At 45.4% G+C, this 26,451-nt stretch overlaps 1 protein-coding gene across 1 annotated transcript in view; it reads right to left on the reverse strand.

Moving 5' to 3' along the window:
• Window positions 1-26,451, reverse strand: part of COP8 (Proteasome component (PCI) domain protein) — a 60,009-nt gene that overhangs the window by 19,072 nt on the left and 14,486 nt on the right. The window contains exons 3-4 of the mRNA XM_086526765.1: window positions 18,162-18,265; window positions 17,812-17,872 (exon numbers count right to left, since the gene is read on the reverse strand). Of these exons, the coding sequence (XP_086382891.1) occupies window positions 17,812-17,872; window positions 18,162-18,265 (165 nt within the window). The remainder of the gene's footprint in view (window positions 1-17,811; window positions 17,873-18,161; window positions 18,266-26,451) is intronic.

Raw genomic sequence — 26,451 nt, forward strand, 5'->3', positions numbered from 1 at the left:
TCGCTTGATCTATTTTAAAGCAAGTTTGATCTTCTTCATCCATATTTTGTACGTAATGATCTGCTTCAAAAAATTTGTCCTTCGTACGCAAAATAGGCGGCACTTTCTTTTCCCCTTCCACTATCTCAAATGGTGCCCTGCCTATTGATGAATGCAAAGTATCATTGTATGTACTACGCACATTGAAGTTTCAACCATTGGTAGATGGTGCTCCCAAGTTGTGTTATCCTCTAAAACATAGCATTTATGTAGAATTTGCCTCTTTCGACTGACCATTTGTTTGCAGATGAAACGAAGATGAGAACTTCAGGGTTAATCTTCTTCCTCACAAGAATGAGTGTAAGGGTAAACCTAGTCATGAGGTTACCCTCTTATCTCATGACATAGGGCATACATGCCATCCATGAAGCATAGCACATTACATGCCATACATATGCATCCATCTCCTAGGTGCCTCCTCCCACTTGCAGGTTGACATCACAGCTTACCTCATTCCCCAAACTTGTTTTGTGCTATATAAGCATCCCATGTATCAAGTTTTCTTCTAATGCATTGTTATTTCCATTTCGCACACACAAAGTCCTTGCCTTGTCTAATTGAGTTGTGGTTAGTATAGCTATAATTTACACCCCATGAATGCCACTAACCTCTATCCTCCCTAATCTAATCTCATCATTGTTATCAGAGCCTCAAGAGGGCTAATCCTTATTTCTTAGCCTAATAAGCATCCTAGGCATTTATCATTTTCTATGCTAAATCGAGTAGATCTCCTCCTTATCTACTTAATTAAAAAACACCCCTTTTGCATTAGCATTCAACTTAAGAAAATTCCCTTAAAACGAGATTAGTGAATGGGCATGCACATTGCTTCAAGGCATTGTGCCACTACCCTAGACTCACAAGTGGGATCCTAATTTCGCATTAATCTTTAAGGTCATAGCCACTTTTGGAGCATAATTGGTCGAATTCTCACTTAAGCCATGATCTTCGTTAACTAAAGAGGCTATTTTAAACTTCCCTAAGTCAAACCCACAAGATGGCAATTGCTAATTCAAGGTGACAAGCCCATCCTTCAACGTAAAGAGCCTACTCCACCCATCGTAGCATCTCCCGAGCTTCACCATTGTTGCATGCAGCTCTACTAACTCAAAACGAGCACTTCCACGTGCTTTGATCATCCTTGGATGCCAAAGCTCTTGCACACGCACTCTCGCCACCTGCAAGAGCGCTTTCGGCCAGCTACACGCAATCCATTGCCCAACTCCTTATTTCTACTACATTATTCTCATCTGGGATCACCCTATTGCAGAAGCATTCCACGTTGCAATCATAGTCATAACAGGAAACGGAAACGACAAAAACGAAAACGGAAAAACCAAGGAACCCTCTTGCGTAAATGGTTTGTGCGCACGTTTTGACGGATGTTGTTACCCTACGGTGTGCATCTGGCATGACATGCATGTACTTTTAGGTTAAAGGAATCCAATGAGCCATTCCCCACGTCGATCAGATTCTCGGGAGGCAATTGTGCAACAGTTTCTCCCAGAGACTGACCCCCTGGCCAAACTTATTAATAAATCATTTTTACGATATATTTTGTTGGATCTGGTGGACGGTTTGCCCTACCTAAACCTAAGCCATCAATCCGGAGCCAAAGGGTTCCAATCCGAGGCAAACACCGCGGGAGTTTGCAAGCATCATGAGCTTACATTCGCAACCACAACCGTTGCAGAGACGAGAATTCTTCAGCTTCCATCATACGGCAATCTAGTCGAAGCCCCAAGAGGAGCCTCTATCTTTGAGGAGTTCCTTGGCGCTTTCATGAGACGTCATACAGAGGACTTGCCATGGTTCGTGGACATTCCAAAGGACATATCCATCTTCATCTCCCATTCGTCATTGCTTTCGCCAATCTTCCCGCATAGGCGTGGCCGGTAACCTTGTGGACATCCGCGTTTGCATATCCAACCATTCGCCCTACAAGCATCCATCCGGTTTGCAGTTTGGTTCACACCATCCGAGTTGGGGTAGCAAAGGTTATTGTTTGCCACTAAGGGCTATACGTTGTTCCGTACTGGAAAGAAATTATGTACGTAAAAAAACGTGTTCTTGTAAAAAAAACTCAATTTGCCAAACTTTCTAGGACATTTCCAATTAAAAATACGATTACATGCATTAGCTTTTAGAGACATTTGAAGACATCTCTGTTTATGTGCCCAAAATTGTACGGAATGGCTTGAAAAACCTCATAAAATCACTCGATGGCCTTATCCTCCCAAAAATATAAAAAATTTGACTTGTACGGATCGTACAGTACGGCCGTACGAAACGAAACGGATCCATATGTACGTTTTGAAACAGCCTTGGCAAATTTATAAGTCCAATTTCAGCCCTATTAAAGGGAACCAGGCAACCAAGCATTTAAGCAAGTTGCAGATTACCAAGCGCTAGAGGAAGGGCAGCCTAGCGTTTCTAGTTTTCAAGTCAGCCTCAATGTTTTGTTGGGAATGGCCAGATCAGCACCAGCGTTTTCAAATCAGCAGCCCCTTTCCATTGCCAGAAACGGCTTGGATCTACCTTCGCAATCATCTCGTAGCGGTCCGGTACTTATATAGCCCATCGAGCCTCCGCTCGGCCATTCCCTTGCCGGCATTGAGTGTTCCATTGTTGTCCATCATCAGCATCGTCAAGATCTGCGTTTTCATCCCTTCATTTGTAACCAACTTGGACACCTCGAGTCAAAATTCTACTGCGACACAGCAGAGATTCACTTCAAAACAGTTCACAAAAGACGACACGGCCCCAAAATCCGTTTAAACTCAAAAGCTTCTCAAACTCAAAAGCAACTATAACAAAAGCTGCCAAAATCAGTCCACACAACCTCCGTACCGCCTGTCAGCAAAAATCACGGAATTCAGTACGCTGCCACGTCAGCATGTCAGCAGAATTTGCAAAGATCCGTACGGCTGTCACAAAATGTGATGACATGGCTGCCCATGAGTACACACACACCTTGCACAAAGCTGGGAAAATGCAGAGATGCTGAAATTGCTGACGTGGCTGGCTGTATACGGCATGACACGGGCAACTATACGGACACCCGCGTTTTGCGGCAAAATTTGCGAAGGCTTTAAAGCTGCGGCAGTTTTGCTTTTTGGCATGCTTTTTGGCTACACATATCGGGAGAGGGAGAGAGAGAGAGAGAGAGAGAGAGAGAGAGAGAGAGCTCTTTTGCTTTCTTTTTAAAAGCTATTTATGGACAGCTTTTTGGAACTTGCTTTATTTTTACAAGCAAGAGAGAGAAAGAGCCTTTGCTTTATTTGGGCTTTTGATTTTCAGCTTTTGGGCTCTGCTTTTAGCATCCCTTTGTAACCTTTAAATACGCGGGTTGGCCTCTCACAACTCAGAGCATCTGGACGCAGAGTCTGAGTGTAAGCATGTGCCTGCACTATTGTACTTTGAACACAGATTAATACAAAAGAAATACCGAAAGGGGCGCCAGTCTTTGGGGCCAATATCTCTAGGCACGGAACTCCGTCGGGCCAGTGTCAAATCAATTGTGAACTGTGAACTGTTTGAAGTGATTATTTGTGGTGTCGTGGTAGATTCTGGACTTGGAGTGTCCAAGTCTGTTACAGTGGTATCAGAGCACGACCGATTTCTCTTCTACGGAAAATCTGATCCTTTTTTTTTTTTGCGGCACCTATGGCTTCAGGAAAGATCAGTCGACTTTCTGTGTATCCGACGATGCGGGAAGAGATCACAACGAAGATTCACACGAGGACTCAGGAGTATGGCCCGCCTCGGCCTACTCAGGCGGAGCTCGAAGAGATGGAGCGTTGACGATTGATCGGCGACGCAACAAAGATGATGCTCAATTTTGCGAAGGACCCAAAATTTGCAAAATATATGAGTGAGACCTCTTTCGATGAGATGCACTCGCAGTGGAAGAAGACCACAGAGCCACCCCTCAAACCGGCTCTCAAGAAACCTCCTACGCCCACGATGTACACAGACCTCTTACGCCCACGATGTACACACAGCAAGAATTAGAAGAGGTGGTTGATGCACGAATTGCTCAGCTTTTTGACGCGCAAAACAAAGCTAAAAAGCAGAAGAAAGGCGCTGATTTCCCAGGTTATTTGGGTCGTCAATCTACTTTTGAATCGGAAAGAAAGCAGAAGAAGCGTGTTCGATTTGAAGGAGTACCCAGTTCTTCTTCTTCTCTTCTTCTGACAGTTCTTCTAGCTTATTTGACTCGAGCGAAGAAGAGCAAAAAGCGAAGCAAAAAGCAAAGCTTCAGGAAGGGCAAGAAAAAGGCAAAGAAGTCTAAATCTCGCCCCGTGGTTGACAGTTCTACAGAGGACTCGTCTTCAGATAGTTCGGACTCTGATGAAAACATCTTTTACGCAAAGAAGAAGAATTTTTATAAAGCCAACCAGTATGACTTTCTGGAAGACAAAAGCAAGAAAGTCCGAGAGTTTAAGGAAGGTGGACAGTCAATTAAATTTGACACGTTTTCTAGTTATAGAGATGCTTCGAAGGCTTTGTCTTTTATACAATAGTTTGACATAGCTTTCTTTGGAGGGCGTTACTCAGAGCACTCTAAGATTCGGAGAGCTGCCTCTTACTTTAAGGGGAATGCTCGAACTTAATGGTCCTCGCTTCTAGTAAACAAGACAGCGCCAGTTAAATGGCTGAAATTCAAGAGGCTTTTTATTTCTTCTTGGCTGACTCGAGAGTATGAACGCGAGATACAAACTGCTTGGAACCATCTTCGGATGACCAAGAAAGATACACTGGACGCTTATTGTGAGAGATTCTGGAGCTCTTTTCTACCCGCCTCTTCATTTAAGAGGATCTCGTTCAAGGAACAGATTGAGCAGTTTACCTTGGGTCTACCTACAGAGATCCGAGATTACTGCTTAGAACAAAAGTCAACTTCCATTCAGGAGTTGATGAGTCATGCGAAACGGGGTTTTGCCATTCACTCTAGCAGTCTGACCTACCCCACAGATGAGATCATGACACAAAGAGCCGAACAGACTTCGAAAAATGAAAGTAGAAAGAGAAAGAGCAACCCAGAACAGAAAGACAAGGATGCACAACCCAAGCTCACTCCTCAAGCGAGGGCTCTCTACATAAAGGAGGGGAAGTGCTTTGAATGCGGGGAAACTGAGCATATCTCCGCGAAGTGCCCTAACAAGGCACCGAATGAACAGGATGAAGAAAGGCCAGAAAGTTCCAAGGCAGTTGAGGGACGTGGCAGAAAAGGCAGATTAAAAGCAAAACTAGTACCACATTGCGTGGGGCCTGAACCGAATCAAATGAATGAAAGTACAAACTTTGCCGCTTTTGGGGCAAAGTGAAGGATCGGGAAGCCCTCTTTTGTTTGATGAAGAAGCCAAGGCCAACTTCTTTTCACTTGGAATTGGCGGCTCGATTTGGAATTACGCCCGATAGGCTGAGGCCACAGGCGGAGGTAGTTCGAGTGGCACCCGGACGAGATGTTGCCATTACACCGAGCATTGGCAAACTTCGTTTGCAATGATAGGGGTGTTTAGGGCACAAGGAGTTCTACGTAATTTCCTTGGAAGGTTGTGACGTTCTACTCGAAATCCCTTTACAAAAACAACGCTGTGGTTGACTATCGGGCCGAGTTGACAAATGAAGGGCTCAGAGATTGTACTCTTTACTCACTTTTTTGGGGGAGAACTGAACGATGGATGAAGGTTGAATATGTCTTGACCTGAACAAAAGAACGCCAAGATTTTCTCCACGCTTATGCCGATTGCTTCTCAAAAGCCCTGCCAAGCAAGTTACCGCCCGCTCGTCCTGAAGATCATACCATTGATCTGATACATGGAAGCACACCACCGAACCGGCCACCTTACAGTGTGAGCCGAGCCCAAAACGAAGAGATTATGAACCCAAGTGAAAGACCTCTTGGAAAAGGGTCTTGTCCAACCTAGTACTTCATTGTATTGTTTTCTAGTGTTATTGGTTTTAAAGAAAGACAGATCTTGGAGAATGTGCATCGATTATAGAGCTCTCAACAAAATCACCATCAAGAACAGATTTCCGATTCCTAGGATCGATGATATACCCGACAGATTATAGGGATCCTCATGCTTTACCAGGATCAATTTGAAGAGTGGATATCATCAGATCCGAATCCGCCAGGAGACGTCTACAAGACAGCCTTTCGGATGACATTTGGACTATTTGAGTTTTTGGTGATGCCTTTTGGCTTAACCAATGCTCCTACGACATTTAACCGAATGATGGACAACATTTTTCAAGAGTACAGGCTATTTGTTGGCACTTTCTTTGATGATATCATTGTTTTCTCCAAGGATGAGGCAGAACATAAAGCACATCTGCTTCAGGTCTTTCAGGCATTACGAGATCACATGTTAGTGATTAATGCGAAGAAAAGTGAATTTTTCTTACCAAAGGTACACTTTTTGGGACACATTGTGTCAACAGCAGGAGTGCAGATGGATCCGGCCAAGATAGAGACTATCCGTGATTGGCCTGATTTGAAGAATGTCCATGAAGTTAGAAGCTTCTTGGGATTGTGTTCGTACTACAGGCGGTTCATTCGAAAGTTTGCAGAGGTTGCTTCCCCTTTGCATATCTTGACACAGAAAGGAGTCCCTTTCTTGTGGGGACCCACAGAGGTGACTGCCTTTCAGACTTTCAAAGAGAAATTGACTTCACGACCAGTTTTGACTTTGCCGGACTTGCAGAAGTCATTTGAAGTATATTGTGATGCTTGTGGTCGTAGTCTGGGTGCGGTCTTAATGCAAGAAGGCCATGTCATTGCTTATGTGAGGAGATTGTTCTCAAGGCTGGAATTGACAACACAGATTTATGCGAAAGAGCTTTTGGCGGTTATCCATGCTCTTACTCAGTGGCGGCACTACCTACTCGGAGCGGAATTTACTGTCTTTACAGACCATCAGAGTTTACGCTACTTCTTGTCACAGAAGAAGCTATCGGAAAAGCAGATGCGGTAGGCGAACATCTTGTCACAGTTTTACTTCCAGATTGTCCATGTGCAGGGACAGAAGAACTCGGTGGCAGATGCTTCGTCTCAGAAGCAGTTGGTTCTGGCTATTTCCGTGATACATCATAGGAGCTTCGAGGATATGGTCGACCAGTATGCCACAGATACGGATTTTGCAGACGTTTTCACATGGATACGAGATGGGGAGACAGTAGTGGGATATTCTATTCGGAATGGCTAATTGATGAGGAAAACCATGTTGTGCGTTACACAGCTGTTGAGGGAAAAGGTTATGACCGAATGCCATTGTCCGCCTTTTACGGGTCATCGCGGCATTGCTACCACCATGAAAGGGGTAGAGAGATACTTCTTTTGGCCAAGACTCAGGAAGGATGTGGACGAGTTTGTGCGCAGTTGCTTGGTATGCCAGAAGGTAAAGTTTGACAGGCATAAAGCACAAGGATTGTTACAGCCTTTGCCCATACCCACCCGCCCCTGGGAAAGTATTGCAATGGATTTCATCTCTTGAGAACACAACGTGGGCACGATTGTTTATTGCCCAGGTCTTTAGATTACATGGCATGCCTGAGACGATTGTCTCCGACAAGGACCCCGGGTTCACGAGTTTGTTTCAGACGGCTATTTGGGAGAAATAGGCACGCGGTTGCAGTTCTCGTCATCGTTCCACCCGTAGACTGACGGGCAATCAGAGATTGCTAATTCAGTGGTACTGGATTTGTTGAAGTCTTCTTGATTGGATCAGAAGACTACTTGGGAAAGGTTTTTATCTTTGGTGGAATATGCCTATAGAAACACGATTAACTCTTTGATAGGGAAGGTGCCATTTGAGATTCTTGAATTTGCTACGAAGGTTTCACCCTTCCTTAGCGCAAAAAATAAGAATTTTTTTTCTTTGAAGCCGACCAGCTCACGAGGGACTTGGTCTGGAAGGCTTTGCAAAAATTTCAGGAAAGACAGAAAAAACGCAGCAGATCGCCATTGTTGCGATTTGAAATTGAAGGAGGATGATTGGGTGCTCTTACGTTTTGAGAAGGCACGCCTGCGAAAGAAGAAGGGAAAGGAGAGGCTTTTTTTCCAAAGCTTAGTATGCAATACTACGGACCTTCCCAGATCTCCTAAAAGATCAATGATGTCTCCTTCCGACTGAAACTGGCTAACACTTGGAGGATTCACAATGCATTTCATGTGAGTCTCCTGAAACCTTTTAAAGGCGATGTGCCCAAAGATGGGGAGCCTGATGAGCAACCCAAAGTGGAAGAAAACGAGGAGATCCTTGTTCCTGAACAAATTTTGGCACATAAGGACAGAAAGAATAAGGGTAGAGTGATCTTGGTTAAATTCAAGAACTATCCTGCATTGGATGCGAAGTGGATGGAGGAGGAGGACCTAGCAGATACTCCTCAGATTGTGAAACTTTACCTTGAAGCTTTTGGTTTAGCATAGTCTATTCCAAAATGGAACCCCGAACTCAGCTTGGCCGGAGATCTGGTGCAGTGGGTATGCACAAGAGGAGAGTTACTCCGCTCCTTTGTCAACAGATGCCTCGATTTTTTATATTAGAGTCACTGATGTCTCTTTGAGCTTCAGGGATACTGAGAGCTGACGGTATTCTGCTATATGACTTTATGAACTGGAATTCTTGAACATAATACTAACTTGTTCTTGACTTGTTTAAGTGCAAGAACCGATAGACGAAATGACTGCAGCATTTTGGTTTGAATGATCTCGAATAGATATGGTTGCAGTAGGGGTTAGTCAATCGGGCATCTATGAGGTTCTTGAGTGGATCTAGATACGATTGCTAACTGCATTGCCGATAAATCATGGTCTAAGATCCGAATGAATGTTGAATATGATTTGTCATGTGATGTAATGTGATGTCTAGTGATGTCCTGTGATGTGATTGTCGATTGGTACATGTGCTAGATGTGTGTTCCTAGTACGTCAGTACTAATAGTCAGTGTCTACTAAGGCAGTTTATGGCTTCTGTCTGTTTTGCAAGTGTCATCGAGGCCGATTACAATGCTTTCAAGAGGGGGGGTATGTCACAAAATGTGATGACGTGGCTGCCCATGTGTACACACACCTTGCACAAAGCTAGGAACATGCAGAGATGCTGAAATTGCTGATGTGGCTGGCTGTACGGCATGACACGTGGCAGTTGTACGGACGCCCGCGTTTTGCGGCGGAATTTGCGGAGGCTAAAGCTGCGGCAGTTTTTCTTTTTGGCATGCTTTTTGGCTACGCATATCGAGAGAAAGAGAGAGAGAGAGAGAGAGAGAGAGAGCTCTTTTGCTTTCTTTTTAAAAGCTATTTATGGACAGCTTTTTGGAACTTGCTTTATTTTTACAAGCAAGAGAGAAGAAGAGCCTTTGCTTATTTGGGCTTTTGATTTTCAGCTTTTGGGCTCTGCTTTTAGCATCCCTTTGTAACCTTTAAATACGTGGGTTGGCCTCTCACAACTCAAAGCATCTGGACGTAGAGTCTGAGTGTGAGCGCTTGCCTGCACTCTTGTACTTTGAACACAGATTAATACAAAAAGAAATACCAAAAGGGACGCCAGTCTTTGGGGCCAATATCTCTAGGCACGGAACTCCACCGGGCCAGTGTCGAATCAATTGTGAACGATGAACTGTTTGAAGTGATTATTTGTGGTGTCATGGTAGATTCTCGACTTGGAGTGTCCAAGTCTGTTACAACGGCACTGCCACGTCAGCCTATCGGCACGTTTTTGGGGGCCTGTACTGCTGCCACGTGGCATTTCTGCCGCAGGGTGTGTGTGAGTGCTTATGTCCGAGGCCTACCACATCAACAATTTGTGACATACCCCCCTCTTGAAAGAATTATAATCGCCCTCGATTACGCCTGCAAGACAGACAGAGGCCATAAAACTGTCATAGTAGACACTAACTGTTAATACCGACGCACTACAAACAACACATCTAGCTTGTACAAGACGACAGTCACATCACCAGACATCACATGACAAATCACAAACAAATTCATTCCAAATCTCAAACCATGACCAATCGGCAACGTATTTAGTAATCGCATCTAGATCTATTCGGGACCTCAAGGATGCATGATCAACTAATCCTTATTGCAATCATGTCTATAGAGATTTACGAGACCGAAATGCTGCAGTCATTTCGTCTTTCAGTTCCTACACTCAAACAAGTCAAGTACAAATCAATCATTTTCATTTTCGGGAATTCTAGTTAAAAAGTCGTACAACAGAATACTACTCAGCCCTTTAGTATCCCTAAAACCCAATGGGGACAAACCCGTTGCACCCTCGCTAAAGTCGGGGTTCTATCGGAGTAGAATATGCTAAACCGAATGCTTCAAGGTAAAGTTCCAAAATCTGAGGAGTATCTGCTAGGTTCTGCTCCTCCATCCACTTCGCATCCAATGCAGGATAGTTCTTGAACTTAACCAAGAACCGTCTAATCATTGTTCCTTTTATCTTTATGTCCTTGTGTGCCAATATCTGTTCTGGAACAAGTATCTCCTTGCTTTCCTCCACTTCAGGTTGCTCATCAAGCTCCCCGTCATTGGGCACATCGCCTTTAAAAGGCATCAATAGACTCACATGAAAGGCATTGTGAATCTTCCAAGTATCGGGCAGCTTCAGTCTAAAGGAGACGTCATTTATCTTTTAAAGGGCCATAATACCTCATGCTAAGCTTTGGAAAAAGCCGCTCCTTTCACTTTTTCTTTCTTAGGCATCCCTTCTCAAAACGTAAGAGCACCCAATCGTCTTCCTTTAGTTTCAAATCGCGACGGTGTCGATTTGCTGCCTTCTTGTGTCATTCCTAAGATTTCCCTAAAGCCTCTCGGACCTTGGCAAATGCAGTGTCCAAGTCCCTCGTGTAGTGGTCAGCTTCAAAAAAATTATCTTTCGTGCTAAGGAACGGTGGAACCTTCGGAGCACCTTCAATAATCTCAAATGGCACCTTCCCTGTCGAAGAGTGGATCATGTTCTTGTAGGCAAATTCCACCAAAGGCAAATATTTTTCCCATTGAGTCTTCTGATCAGAAATGTAAGACTTCAATAAATCCACTACAACTGAATTTGCAATCTCAGATTGCCCATCTGTCTGCGGGTGGAAAGATGACGAGAACTACGATCATGTGCCAATGTTGTCTCAAATAGCCTTCCAAAACAAACTCGTGAATAGGGGATCTCTATCAGAGACTATTGTCTCAAGCATGCCATGTAGTCTGAAAATCTGTGCAATAAACAGTCTCGCTAAATGATCCAGCTTGACTGTTTTCTTCACTGGAATGAAGTGAGCTTGCTTGCTAAATCTGTCGATGACAGTCCAAATGCCATCATGCCACTCTGTGTCTTCGGGAGATCAAAAATGAAATCCATAGCAATACTTTCCTAGGGACGGGCGGGAATGGGTAAAGGCTGTAACAATCCCTATGCCTTATGCCTATCAAACCTTGACCTTCTGGCATACTATACAACTGCGTACAAAGTCGTCCACATCTTTCTTGAGTCTCGGCCAAAAGAAGTAACGCTCCACACCTTTCAAGGTGGTCAATGCCGCAGTGACCCGTAAAAGGTGGACAATGGCATTCAGTTAGAACCTTTTCCCTCAACGGCTGTGTAATGCACAACATCGTTTTCTTCATCAAGTAGCCATCCCGAATGGAATATCCCGCTACTACCTCCCCATTTTGTATTCGAGTGAATACATTCGAAAAAATCCGGATCTGTGGGGCGTACTGATCAACCATGTCCTCAAAGCTTCTATGATAAATCGCGGAAATAGCCAAGACTAACGGCTTCCGAGACAAAGCATCTGCCACCAAGTTTTTTTGTCCCTGAACATGGACAATCTGGAAGTGAAACTGTGCAAGATGTTAGCCGACCGCATCTGCTTTTCCGAAAGCTGCTTCTGTGACAAGAAGTAGCGTAAACTCTGATGATCAATGAAGACCGTGAAATCGGCTCCAAGCAGGTGAAATCGGCTCCAAGCAGGTAATGTCGCCGCTGAGTAAGAGCATGGATCACTGCCAAAAGCTCTTTTTCATAAATCTGTGCTGTCAATTCTGGCCTTGAAAAAAATCGGCTTTCATACGCAATCACATGGCCTTCTTGCATTAAGACCGCTCCCAGACTACGACCATAAGCATCACAATATACTTCAAATGACTTTTTGCAGATCCGGCAAAGTCAATACTGGTCCAGTCATAGTTTTTTTCGTACTCGTGTGGTTGCCCAGCCGAACTTCCGTACTCATCCGAGTACATAAACGTATGGAAAGTGATTCCGTACTCGGCCAAAAATTTGGGGCAAAAAATTTTCGACTGTAGTTTTCTGGCCGCGCGAGTTGGGCTACTCACTCTGTTATGAAGGCATTGCAGCACATCAGTGAGCTGCGAGCTGCGAATCAGGGGCCAGCCCATCCTCTCGCCCTCTCTTCCTCACCTTCACCTTCTCCCGTGCCCACAAGCTAGTCTCTTAAGTTCTAATTTCTGAACTTTCTATGGTTTTGTGTTTGTGTAAAAAGTTTTAAACGTGCTGGTGTAGTATGTAGACTTCTAAGCATCCTATGTAGTAGGCCTGACGTGTGGAATTTCCGAGTAGTCTGATCCATACTTATTCCGTACTCCCGTATCCGTGTGCGTCTGACGTGTGGTTGACTATGGAAAAACTATGGGTCCAATAGTCAATTTCTCTTTCAATGCCTAAAAGGCGGTCACCTCTGTGGGTCGTTGAAAGTCGATGGAGCATTGATAAGGCCAAAAGGCATCACCAAAAATTCATACAAACCGAAGTTCATCCGAAAGGTTGTCTTATAGACATCCCCTAACGCAATTCGGATCTGATAATATCCGCTTTTCAAATCAACTGCTGAAACAAGAGAAACCCTGAAGTCGGTCAAAAATATCATCGATCCGTGGAATCGGAAATCTGTTCTTGATGGTGATTTTATTGAGAGCTCTGTAATCAATGCACATTCTCCAAGATCCGTCTTTCTTTAATACCAACAACACCGGAGAGCAGTAGGGTGATGTACTTGGGTGGATAAGACTCTTTTCCAAAAGGTCTTTCACTTGGTTCACGATCTCTTCATTATGGGCTCGGCTAACACGGTAAGGTGGCCGGTTTGGTGATGTGCTTCCACGATCAAATCAATGGTGTTATTCTCGGGACGAGATGGAGGCAACTTGCCTGGCAGGCCCTCAGAGAAGCAATCGGCATGAGTGTGAAGAAAATCTTTGCGTTCTCTATCAAGTTCAGACATGTTCGTTCTGTGTTCATTATTTCAAGTAGATGTAGTAAACAAAGAGACTGGATTTCATTAATTTGGAAATGGCCGAAGCCGATACAATAGGGACGGACTCGCCCTTCAATTTTACATCAAGTACAATTTTTCGGCCCTTTTCATTCGTTAAAGTTGCTTTCTTTGTCCGATAATCGACCACGGAGTTATTCTTATGGTACCAAGGTTGAAGGGACTCCTAGGAGGATGTCACAACCTTCCAAGGGCATTATGTAGAAGTCCTCATGCTTTAAATATCCCTAACAATGCAATCAAAGTTTTCCAATGACAGGTGTAATGGCTATGTCCCGTCCGAGTGCCGCTAGAACTGCCTCTGTTGATGGTCCCATCATGTCGGGTGTAAGCTCGAGCCGCGCCGCCAATTCAAGTGAAATGAAGTTGGCCTTGGCTCCTCCATTGAAGAAAATCAGGGCTTCTTGATCTTTCACTTTTCCCCAAGCTCGGCAAAGTTCTGTACTTTCATCAATTAGGCTTGGGTCACTATCCATGCAATCTGATACCAGCCCCGCTTTCATCTTGCCTTTTCTGCCACGTTCCTCTGCTGCTCTAGAACTCTCTGGTTTGTCTTCAGTCTATTAGAAAGAAAAAGAGTTCCCAAGAAAAGAAACATAAGGATACACGGCCCCGGCTCACTCTTCGAGTGAGGGCCAATTATATCAGAGAGGGGAAGTGTTTTGGTTGTGGGGAACATGGGCACATCTCCGCAAAGTGCACCAAAAAGGCACAGCAAGACTTTCATTGTTGGAGGTCTCTCGGGTTCTCTGAGTCAAAATCTCATCAGTGGGGTAAGTCGGGTTTCCCAAATGTATCGAGTAACCTTGTTTCACATGACCCATTAATTCTTGAACAGAATTTGACTTTTGTTCAAGGCAGTAGTCTGGGATCTCTTAGGGACTCCGCAGCAAAGCCGCTCAATCTGTTCCTTAAACGAGACCTTAAATGAAGAGGTTGGAAGAAAACAGTCCCAAAATCTCTCGCAATAAGCGTCCAAAGAATCTCCCTTGGTCATCCGAAGATGGTTCCAAGCGGTTTGTATATCCTGTTCGTACTCGCGGTCAGCCAAGAAGAAATAAAGAGCCTTTTGAATTTCAGCCACTTGACTGGAGTTTCTTTCCTCAGAAGAAGAGTGGACCACCATGTTCGAGCATTTCCTTTAAGAAAAGATGCAACCCTCCTAATCCTGGAGTGCTCTGAGTAATGTCCTTCAAAGAAGGCTATGTCAAACTGCTAAATGAAGGCCAAAGCCCTCGAAGCATCTCGAAACCCAGAAAAGGATTCAAATTTTATCGATTATCCACCTTCTTTGAATTCTTTTTCTTTCTTGCTTTAGTCTTTGAGGAAGTCATATTGGTTTGCTCTGTAAAAATGCTTCTTCTTTGCATAAAACCTATGGTCATCGAAGTCCGAACTATCAAAAGATGACTCCTCTGTAGAGCTGTCAGAGACTGGGCGAAATCTAGGTTTCCATAACCGGCCTGTAATACACAATAAAGGACGGTACAAAAACTACAACCTGTTAATTACACAGAGAGTACTAATGGAAACGAGAGAGACTCAACACTTTGTCCAGCGACTAGAATGTCATTGCGCACACAAGATCGACACCTTGTAGGCCCCAAAGATTGGCGCCCCTTCCGGAATTTCTTTATTCAATTTAGAATAGACGATCCGAAACACTTAGTACACGCTTTCACAAAGCTGTCCAAACCTGGCGACGACTGAAAACGCAGGTTTCTGACCTGATTTCAGCAACATAACGGCGCGAAAACCCCTGTAGGTCAAAAGAACATGTCCAAGACGGATTCCCTCGCTATCTTGGAAGCTTTCTAGTGAGCTGTCACAGAAATTCAGCGTGCTGTAATTCTCTGTTTTTCACTGCCGGGTGCCCAGAAGCCTATACACACATCCCAAGGCTCTCACGAGGCTCCCCTGATGTTCCCTTGCAGTTTAGGTGCGAAATCCTAAACCTGCAGAAAAACACAGCAGCCTGTAATTCCCTGTTTCGGATATTTTTTAGAGGAGCGAACACGCCTACGCGTGTCCCAAGGGCTCCCGCACGCAATGGGACAGTTTCCCTATGAATTGGAGGAGTTTTCACGCGAGAAAACTCTCCAAACTCGCAATCTTCCGCGATGGAACTGTGCGTACCAGTAGGGGATTAGCAATTAGCTAATCCGGTTTCTGTTCAGAAGACTCGTGCCTTGGCAAACGCACATAAAGTTATAAACCCCAAGAACTGTACATATTCATCTAAGTAGCCCAACTAGTGGAGCATTACTATATGTGCCAAAGGGGAGAGAGAGATGCACGAGAGCAAATCATCGCGCTACATGAGACAGAGGAGAAGGCGAGCTTTCCATTAAAGCTGTAGACCTGCACACACTACTCACACACACACACACTGTAAGTTCACTTAGTAGCCGCCATGTGTCCAATTTGCCCCTTTTGAGTTCCCACTGACTTATAAAGTTATAAGTGACTTGCCAAGTGGCCCAAATTCCATCTGGCGCACACAAGCTTCCATATTCATCAAAATTCACTGCTAATTGGCCCGCGACCAGTCCCACCGACCTAGACTCCCGATGTGAGAAACCCGTTCAGCCCGCAGCCGTTTCACACTAGCCATGCAATGTCCACTTGCACCTTTTCAAAGATTTCGAGGGAAACAAGTAAAAATAAAAATATGTACTACATATTTAAAGAAGGCAACAGGCAAAATACACCTCCTGGTGACACACCCCACCCTTGAAATATTGCAAGCGACCTCGCTTGCATGCCAATAATACATGTTGTTATCTCCTGATAACACATATATTCTATGATGGGAATCCAAGATACACATGCTTCCGGAAATGTAGCGTTGGACAATTAAACATTCCCACCAACTTGGCTACCACACATATATTAAGCATAGAAGTCTTCTGGTGCTCTCTCAAGCACAAACTTCTCTAGCCAAATTCTGTATGGAAGAGTAAATACAATTGCTTAATTGCTCTTTTGAGCATCATGAACCATGATCTCACATTGCGCCATAGAGCTACATCAAGTCATTGTGGATTTCATTTGAAAGGCTTCAAGATATAGTTGCAATAGTTGAGGTGAATCAACCAAGCATCCAATGATGGATAGTTCTTTAACTTCACCAAGTAGCATCTTGCAACCTTTCCTTTAACCTTCCTGTCCTTATGTGCCAATATCCTTAAGTGCAAAGAGCAATACCTACCCCTATTCATAAAAATAAATGTAATTTTCATATTTGAATTAAGCATAGTTTACATAGCCACCCAATATGGAAATCTATTGAAAGCTCATTTCGAGCACGTTATGAGCTAAAATCAAATGAAATATACCTTCATAAGTTTAGAATAGTCTGAACTCGCAAGTTATAAGAGGGGATAAAACACTCACAAAACTACAAAAGCAAGGAACACAAGAAAACAAGAAAAACAAAACTAAATCACTTCATTTAATAGTAAACAAAACTAGATAAAACCAACCATTATACCATTATTCACTTAAAAATGTTTTTAGAAAAGGAGTATTCATTTCTAGTATTTAGCTTAGATTAGGTCTAAAGAATTTGTTCCTTTAGAAGTTGTGGGGAGTGTGAGATCTAGGATTAAGTCTTTGAGATGTCTTATCCTTGTTAGTTTAAAGTTGAGTACTTGTTTCAAGTTTTAGTCACGTAAGCTGCTTCAACTTATTTTGTGTATGATCCAAATTGACACTATGTAACCACAACTTCGTTGCTTGAAATAGGAAGAATAAGATTATCACCTTTCTCATGCATAGTTTGGACAATAGCTATGACATCCCTACTCGCGTCGCCCGTGCCCAAGAGTAGGTGCAAGTTTGCATAGAAGTCATTCAAGCTTTGAACGTACTCCATAAAACAAACGAATTGAGTTTCGATCACCCTTCGGAGGTGAAAGACATACTCAACCATAATAAAGGCTAGCATTCCTTAATGATCGACTCTTTGTCAATAAGGCACGCATAATGATGATATCATTGCTCAATAATTGTTAGTCCTTTTTATTTTCATGGATCTAGCCAACTGTCACGTGCAAGTGTCTCTATTTTCCATGTGGGCATGCTACTACTATGTCTTCGGAGCCAAAGTTTGTCCATACTACACAGAGTCAAAGTGATTTAATTCCGCCAATTTTGTGAGCTTGTTGACGGGACCTACATGTCCGGACAAGTCCATTAGATAATATTTCCAAGTTTTGGAACCCTCTTGCATAAATGGTTTTTACATGTGTTACACTTCGGTAGGCATCCCACAACACGAGCATGTAAATTTGGTCTAGGGCAAAACGTCAATTCAACTCCCATTTCTCTCGAGTAACAAAGGAAACGATGTACAAATGCTAGTTTAACTGAAGGGCCAAATAGCTTCAAACACGAAAATTCTTCATTGACAACAAGATAACCATTCATAAATGGAAAGCGTCTTAGGAGCAAAACCCTTACTTCAAGGTACAAAAGCGCAATTTTCACACATTTGGAAAGCTTATACGTGTCATCCAACATCCTGCAAGGGCGCACACAATTTACTTCATGTTCCTTAACACAAATTTTGTTTCGTGTTCCTAATACAGCAATATGAATGGAGATCAATTTCAACTTGTGGAACGAACGAAACAGTATCAATGCTTCTCTAAAAAAACTTGTGACTGGTGGATCTTGGTTGAATTTAGCAAGAGCTAAACATTGAATTTGACACATGCAGAACTTTGCGGTGATATACATAGGAAGTGAATAATAGTCTAGATGTGGTCCTTATATTTAAGCAAGAAGCTTACAGTAATGTCTAAACTAACCTGATTCCAGATTCTAAATCAATGCCACTAAGCATTTGTGCAGCTTTCGACCACTCTTCCTCATTCACGTAAAGCTCTGCCAATCCTTCACGAATCACAGACACCTGTTGGAAAAATACAATGAGCAAGTAAATTGTCTGAATAAGAAAGCAATCAACAATATACTTGCATGCAATGGTAGTCAAAGAAGCTACTTTTTAGTCATGAATGCAATTTTATAGGCAAAAACCAAGGCCTCAGTAAGGCTCGGTTGACTTGCTTCTTGAGCTACTTATATCTCAATAAGAAAACCTGCATAAATTTTGGAGACTTGAAAATGTCACATCAGCAACAACATTATTTTGGAGTCACATGTTGTTTGCCATGGCCCAAAAAAGAGAGTGCACTTTTGAAATCCTCATCTGCAACTAAAGCCAAAGAGAGGCTGCTTCTTTCTATGAAGACTTTCCAAAAGCAACCTTTCTATAAATCCACGTAACAAGTTATGTTTGGTCTCAAAAGTTGTTTAGGCAGCTTGTCACAACAGAAAGCACTCCAGTTTCATTCGTGCATTTCGCCTTAAATAGAGTGAACGAAAGATACAGAAATGAGGAGTTCAATCACATCAAGAAGCTAATATAGAACTGTGATTCTCAAGAAAAAGGTGAACTACTCAAAGGTTTGAGCTAATATGGTTCCAGTGAACTACAACTGCACGCAAGTTTCTACTATTATAAACAGAGAGAAGCACCTGCCTGCATATTACTTGAAGCACCAACAGTGTGCACAGTCTAGGGGGGGGGGGGGGGGGGGGGGGGGGGGGAGAGAGAGAGAGAGAGAGAGAGAGAGAGAGAGACTATACATAGATCGCTTTAGTACGTTGCACTCATCTGTTCCATAGCGAATGCACAAAAAGAAAAGTAGACTAGCTACAAAAGCTCTTCAAAAGAATGAGCTCTCTACAAAACATTTGACAATCACCCATGAGAAAGCATCGTCATGAAATTATCAACAGTAGTATCTTTTTCGTCCTTTCTTCAGTGAAGGAGTGATGGCATCTCAGATCTTTCTATGAGTGGTGTAATTTCGTTCAATTCATCAAAAATCCACCCTTAAGTACCAAGTGCAGACAATGGAGAAGAGAGAGGAAACAAAGGGACAAGGAACAATACCGAGAAGGAGAGAGGAAGAGAGGTGACATAATCAACTTAGAATGAACAAACAACAATATGCCATCAAATCTTTAATTCATCACAAAACCATGATGCAATTCTACTTAGCAAAACAGGCATAATGCTCTCCAAAAAATAAGAGAAAAAATCGAAAAGTGGTGCCTTAAAAGACTCAAGAAAATGTGATGAGCAAGAACATGATTAGCACGCACTGCCCAAGTGCCTACTAGAAGCCATGTTGTCTAAGCAAAATTGAGTAGGACAATCGCGGACCACAAAGCCAAAAACAAGATAGCGAAGACATAGGTCCAGTCAACCAGTCACCGCCATCTTTTGTGTTATGCCCACGTCACAGATGATAGGAGAGGGGACCTAGTCTAGGACACCGGACTATGGGTGTCCAGTGTCTCGAGGAATAAGAGGAGAACAAGGCCTCCACACTACCATCCTCTATGTTATGTCCACGTCATAGGAGAGGAGACCTACTCTAGAACACCCGTCTGTTCAGTGTATGGGCCCGGAATTGGGAATAAAACGAGGTCAAGGCTGTCTGGGCGGGAATTGGGAATAAAACAAGGTCAAGGCCTCATTTATGAGACAACAACCTCCATTGGCAAAGTGCCATTGGTTAGCGCATGAGGTTAGCATGTGCAAGGCCACCATGGGGGGTAAAGGCCAGGTGGAATAACTTATAGGACGCTTGGTCTTCCAAGTGCACCTCTACGTACTCCACGTTTCCCAACAAGGGGGTGTCGTCGAATGGTGGTTATGGTCAGGCAATTCATCTAACGTGTCCATAGGCGGTCCACGAAAACAAGAAACTTAGTAAAAAACAACAAAACCTAATCATGGTATTATGATTGCTAGCCACATGGAAAACTGTAGAAAAACTGAAGGCCACAAACCAATTGTCTATTGAGGTTAACTAACGCAAGATGAACTCATATTTTTTTGGTGAATACTTCATTTTGAATAAATTGAGCCTCTATTTGAACTTACCGCTTGTTTAAGCTTGCTAGAATTTGTTCGAGTTGTCACAAACTGCTGACATGTCAGCCACTAAAGACCCAACGAGTTAGGGCTTCCCGAGTCTAACCCCAACCAACCAACCTGCAGATCCTGGTCAAGGGCCTAAACCCTAGAGGCAATAGAAGAAGCAAGAGTTCTCCCCCAACTTACCAATCCTCATCGAGTGGGGCCAACAACTTAAAATAGAGTGTTACCAACTTATGGGACCCCGTCCGATGGGCCCAAGTGACCCAAAGACCATAAAATAATGCAGCCCACACTCACTAGCGATCGACTAATGACGTGACAGGCATGTACGGACACCCCCACAATTTGCGTTGACATGCTAATGTGGCACTATACGGATTTCTGCAAATTGCACTGACAACACATGACATGGCAGGGCTATACTGAATCCACATTTTGGGCGCCAGTTTTTTGCTTAAGGATGTAGATCTTCAGATGCTTAGTCAGCAGGTCCAAACGGCTCGTCAAACGGAGCCACGGTGTGCAAGATACGATGCTTTGAAGTTGAAATGTTGGCAGATATCAGACGGATAGGGCAGGTGATGCCAGGTGGTCCAAGCCAGTTGGGAGTTATGGGTGTGTAGAGCTCGAATTATGGAGCATGTCGGTCTTTTCAGGTCAACAATTTGAGTCTTGGATGCCGAGTTACGGAGCTTTGATTTCCCAGGGGTCTGGTCTCTGTCACAAGGCGGGCACCACGTGCCAATAGAAAAGAACAGACTAAACAAACTTTTAGCACTTCAATCACAACTGAACTGAAAGAGAGAGACGACACGCGACACGAAGTGGCGAAATTCCACCCCAGAGAGTATTGGCCCCAAACCTTTGCGCCCCTTTCAGTATTTCTTTATATTGCATCAACACAATACAAGCCGGTACTCCAGACTCTGCACCTTCTTTAGGAACCATGCCAGAGAATGAGCCCTAACCTTTTATTTAAAGGCCCTTGGCCTAAAAAGCACTTACAGTAAAAAGCCTTTAAAACTCAAAGCTTCTGGTCCAAAAAGCAATGCCAAAAGCTATCAGCGTAATTTACGGAAATCCGTACAACCTGCCACCATCATGCCAGCACAATTTTCGAAAATCTGCCACGTCATCAGTTTTTGCGTGTTTTTGGGTCCTGCTTTATTTTAATCCTTTATGTCACTTGGGGCCCCATCGGACGGGGTCCCCATAAGTTGGGAGGACTTCTTCTGTTACTTGTTCTTCTTAGGGTTTAGGCCCCTCGGCCGGCATCTGTAAGTTGGCTCCATTCTTTAGGCTTTGACACGTCAACAGTTTGTTACATCTCCCCTTCTTGAAAGAGAGTAATCGTTCGCGATTACAGCATATCTGCAAAACAACTCAAGTTAGCTCAAAAATTTCCGAGGGACAATCAGTTTGCTCTTTTTATTAAGGAGTTAGCTTCTCCTTTCTGCTCTTTTTTTTTTTCCGAGAAAAAGATCCTTCTATTAGTTAATGAAAACTGCCCATAGGGCTACATCCACCTCTGCAAGAGAGGGCTACAACAAGCATGATGGGGAGACTCTCCCAATGAAAAAACAGCATATATACAATGAGGCTAAATCAAGAGATGGGAGGAGGGAAGAGCCACACAAGTGGACAGTAGTGCCATCTGAGCACCCCCTGGACTATGGTGTAGAAAGGCCCACAGAGTATGGATCAGCTCTAGCCAGAAGTCACGAACAATCTCTGCTGGTGGCACAGGGCGAGCCTCAAAGATGCGGAAACAGCGGGCCCGCCAGATGAACCAAAGTGTCAGGCCACTGATGAGCTCCCAACACTCCTCTCTCTCACTGCACCACTCCTGTGGAGCAAGCTCTGTAGCAGGCTGGAGTGTAGGTCGCCCCCCCTGCATCACTATCATTCTGCTGGTGGAAGATAGCTCAAACTGAAGTGCTGGGCCCGTGAGTGTGGACCAGGCCGCTGCTCCCCAAGTGTACTGTCGAGCTGTGGAGAGAGCAGGCATCAGCCGAAGAACTCGTAGCCACACCTGCTGGGCCGAGGGACAGTCCCAAAGACAATGACGCTAACTCTCCACCAACTGGTCACAAGCTGCACATGCGGCCGAGAGACCACTATGCACAAGCCAACTCCCTACTGCAGTGGCTCTGTGTGCAACCAGCCACTGAAACAAAGTGACGCACCTCGGCTGTCTGGAGTCCCACAGCCTCTGCCAAAAGGCTGCCAAGAACTCGATTGTGAGGCCCTCCTCCTGCCAATGACGTGCTGCAGCGGGGCGGGCCTCTCTCTGTGTTGCAAGTATATGACGTCCAAGCCGAACACTCTACTGAAAGAAGGGGACTCTTGGGCGGTTTGCAGAAGAGAAGGGGTCCCTCCATAGCCACTCACCAGGATCCCACTGTACTCGTGTCAATGGACAACACTCCCAAGCCCATAGCCTCCAGTGTCCAGTCTCAAGAGCTGCTGGGTCAGGGTCTATGACGCAAGTCCTCCCACAGATGCCCACAACTCGGATCCTCTCGAAACAACACTCTGCTACCTGCGGGGCCTCTACTGTAACTCGCTGTAATCGTCCCCCACCCTGAAGCTCGAAGAACAGGGCTGGGACAGTCTCTGAGCAGGCCCTGACTGAAATGAGAACCCCAATCGTGTGAAGGCTCCCATCCATCGGGGTGCTACCGGCTCGAGAGACGTGAGCCACTCAGCTGGAACTAACTCTGAGATGTCCTGACACATGCTCTGCACCCCTCTCATGCACTGTAGCTGGAAACCCTGCACCTCCTCTGACAAACCTGTGAACTCTAGCCAATCACCTAGAGAGCGCGCTGGACCTGCTGCCATGGGACCCCAAGAAACATGAGGCCGACTCCCAACCAAGTGGCCTCTTTGAGTGCTAACCATGGGGTTCCAGACGAGGGGCTGCCGTAGGCGCTCCTCCGTGCACGTCGGCTGTCTCTGCTCTAGGCCACACCGTAAGAGCTCCCAAGATCAAATCAAACTCACAGCGAAGCGGTCCTCCAGTCTCTTGCTCAAACCAACTCGACGCAACTCTGTAAAGATCCATCTGGTCAAAGGTTGCCAAGGGCCTCCTGACTAAGGGCCTCCTGACTAAGGCACCCTGGCACGAAGCCTCTGCAGCAAGAACTCCTTCCAGGGCTCCTCGCCTGGAAGAAGTCCTCTGACGACGAACTTCCCAAGAAGGGCTCTGCTCTGTTGTGCTAGATCAATGATCCCAAGCCCTCCCTGAGAACAAGGAAGTGTGATGACCGACCAAGCCACCTTGGCTCGAGCAATCTGAGTGTCACGACCTGACCAAAGGAAGTTCCTGATCAGCCTCTCTACCTGGCTAATACAAGAACTCGAGAAGATCCAGCAAGAAGTGATGTACCACATAGTCGCCAACAACACCTAGTTGGCAACTACTACTCTACCAGCCAGCGAAAGTCGTGCTGAGCTCCAATGTAATAGCTTTCTCCTGATGGAGAGGAGAAGAGGAGCAATCTGTTGCTCGAGGGACAAGTCCAAACCAACCTGACAACCCAAGTACCGAACTGCAGTCCCTGGGGGAATCCACCTAAAACCCTCTCCTGGCATCCAATCTGGCACAGGAGCACTGCCAACCGAGAAAGCCACTGTCTTGCTCCAGTTGATCAGTGCACCCGATGCACAACAGAAGGTCTCCAAAGCCTGCTCACATCTGTGTAGATTGGCCTCCTGGCCCTCTAAGTACAAGGCTGAGTCGTCGGCAAACTCAACATCCAGAAGCTCATCTCCCCGAATAGGGAGTGCTAAGCCCCTCAGACCAACCTGCTGTGACACCAAAAATCTGCTCATCGCCTCCGCATAGAACAGAAAGAGAAAGGGGGCAAGAGGGCAACCCTGTCTGACCGATCGTGTGAGCATGAAGCGCTCACCTCTACCTCTTGCCAAAAGCACCTGACTGTGAGCCTGTCTGTACAAAGCTGACACCCCTCTGATCCAAGCATCTGAGAAGCCCATCCTGCGTAGAGTGCCCTCTAGAAAGTCCCAATCAACTCTGTCGTATGCCTTCTCAAAATTGAGAAGAAGAATCACAAGGTCCTCCCCACGGAGCCGTGCCAGGGCAGAAGCCTCCCAAAAAGTGAAGATGTTGTCAAGGATACTGCGTTCCTTGACAAAACCTGTCTGAGTCCCATGTATAAGGCTCTCCAAAAGTGGTTGAATCCTCAAACTCAAAGCCTTGGCAAGAATTTTGTAGGCTGAGTTGAGGATGGTGATGGGGTGCCACTGTCGAATCTCATCCAAGGAGCCACCCTCCTTTGGAATGAGGTAAATCAGGCCCTCACTCATGCTATCCGACATCACTCCTGTGTGTAGAATGTACTGAAAGGCACTACAAAGATCTGGGCCAAGCAGGTCCCAGTACTCCAAGAAGAAGCTGGGAGTCAGCCCATCCTCACCTGGACAGCTACCACGAGGGAGGGCCCTAAGAGCCGTGTGCAGCTCCTCAAGCTGAAGAGCCATCTCTAGCCTCTGGCGCATCTCCTCAGTCACAAGACAAGGCATCTGTGCCCAAACCTGCTCCCTGCATGCATCATGCCGCTCTGACTGGGGCTCAACCGACAGTAACTCACGGTAAAAGTCAGTAGCAACTGCACGCATATCCTCGAGCTCACAAACAACTGACCCATCGGGTCTCCTCAACTGATTGACCTTGGCATGCGAGTGTCGAGGTCCCACTGTCTCAAAAAAAGCACCTGTCACCCACCTGAGTCCACTGAGATGCCTGTCGGTGAAAGGCAAACTCATGACGCCTCTCCTCTGTGCAAGCAAGCTCCTGTCGAGCCTACTGTAACTGCTCCTCCAACCATGGACTGTCTGGATGCTGCTCCTGCATCCTCTGTAGTGAAGCAATGCCTCGTCTGAGACGCTGCTCCTTCTCTCTCGCTGCAGCCCGTCGAGCCAGAGACTCCTGGAGAAAAAAGTGGCTAAGCTGAGCTAGGCCTAAGGCCACTCTGTCTGCAGGTAGAGCCTAGCTGTCCATGCCCTCTGTCCAGAGAGCCTCTACCCTCTCTCTGAGTGCTAAATCCAACAAGACCCGCTCTGGGATGCGAAGCATCGTGCTCCCACTCCTCTGCCTGTGTGCCATTGTGAGGATCACTGGTGCATGGTCCGAGAAGGATGTCCCTGCCAGGATGCCCACTGATCCCCCCAAGTCACTCAAGTGGTCACTAGTGTAGAAGCGATCTATCCGCGATAGATTCACTCCTCCCACTCTGTGGTCCGATCTAGAGAAGGCAAGACTCGCTGGAGGCCTCACAAAGCCAAAGTGCTGCCATGTATCCGAGACCCTCAAAGTCATACACAACCTCTCCCAAGCTGCTAACTCGACTCCATGCACAGTAGCATGGCTACCTCCAATCCTGTCAGAAGGGTCCTACAACATGTTGAAGTCCCCTCCTACACACCAATGGTCAGCCTGTGGCAAAGACTCAACAATCTATGACCAAAACTTTGCACGAGCACTCGCCACATTGGGCGCATAGATGTTCAGGAAGCCCACGAGGCCACCCTGAACCTGCATAGTAATCCACTGAGCCCTGCCTGGCACAATAATCCCTCTGCCCACAATGGCCTGCTGCTGCAATGAGTCCGCAATAGTCATACATACCCCACCCTGGATGCCTCCAGGTCCAAAAGCAGCTGACCAAAAGGTATCATATCGTCCACGCAAAATCTGACAACATCGTCGAATGCGGCTCTCAGACAGATGGTGCTCCTAAAGCATAAGGAGATCAATCTCTCCTCCCACAAGGCAACGCTGAAGCTCCTGACGCAATTGGCCCCGCTGTCGCTGAAATTGGGGTCCACCTAGTCCCTGCACGTTCCACGAGACGATCCTCATGGGGAGCGAGAGAGAACAGATGCTGCCGCAGCAGCAAGACGGGCTATCTTCGAGGCTGGCTTGGATGGGGAGCAATCCGCATCCGAGTGTCCTCTAGATAGGCAAGACTGCAGTGAGTGCCTAGCCCAAGCCCAAGCAGAGCGAGCTGTGCGTAAAGCAACCTCCTCTGTCCATGAGTCCTCATGAATGTATACATAGCAAGGCAAACACTGTGTATCAGCAAAAAAGTACACCACAATGTGCCTACATCCTGCTG

Source organism: Adiantum capillus-veneris, chromosome 13 (assembly GCF_014529385.1).
Source record: "Adiantum capillus-veneris isolate H3 chromosome 13, ASM1452938v2, whole genome shotgun sequence".
Classification (NCBI taxonomy): domain Eukaryota; kingdom Viridiplantae; phylum Streptophyta; class Polypodiopsida; order Polypodiales; family Pteridaceae; genus Adiantum; species Adiantum capillus-veneris.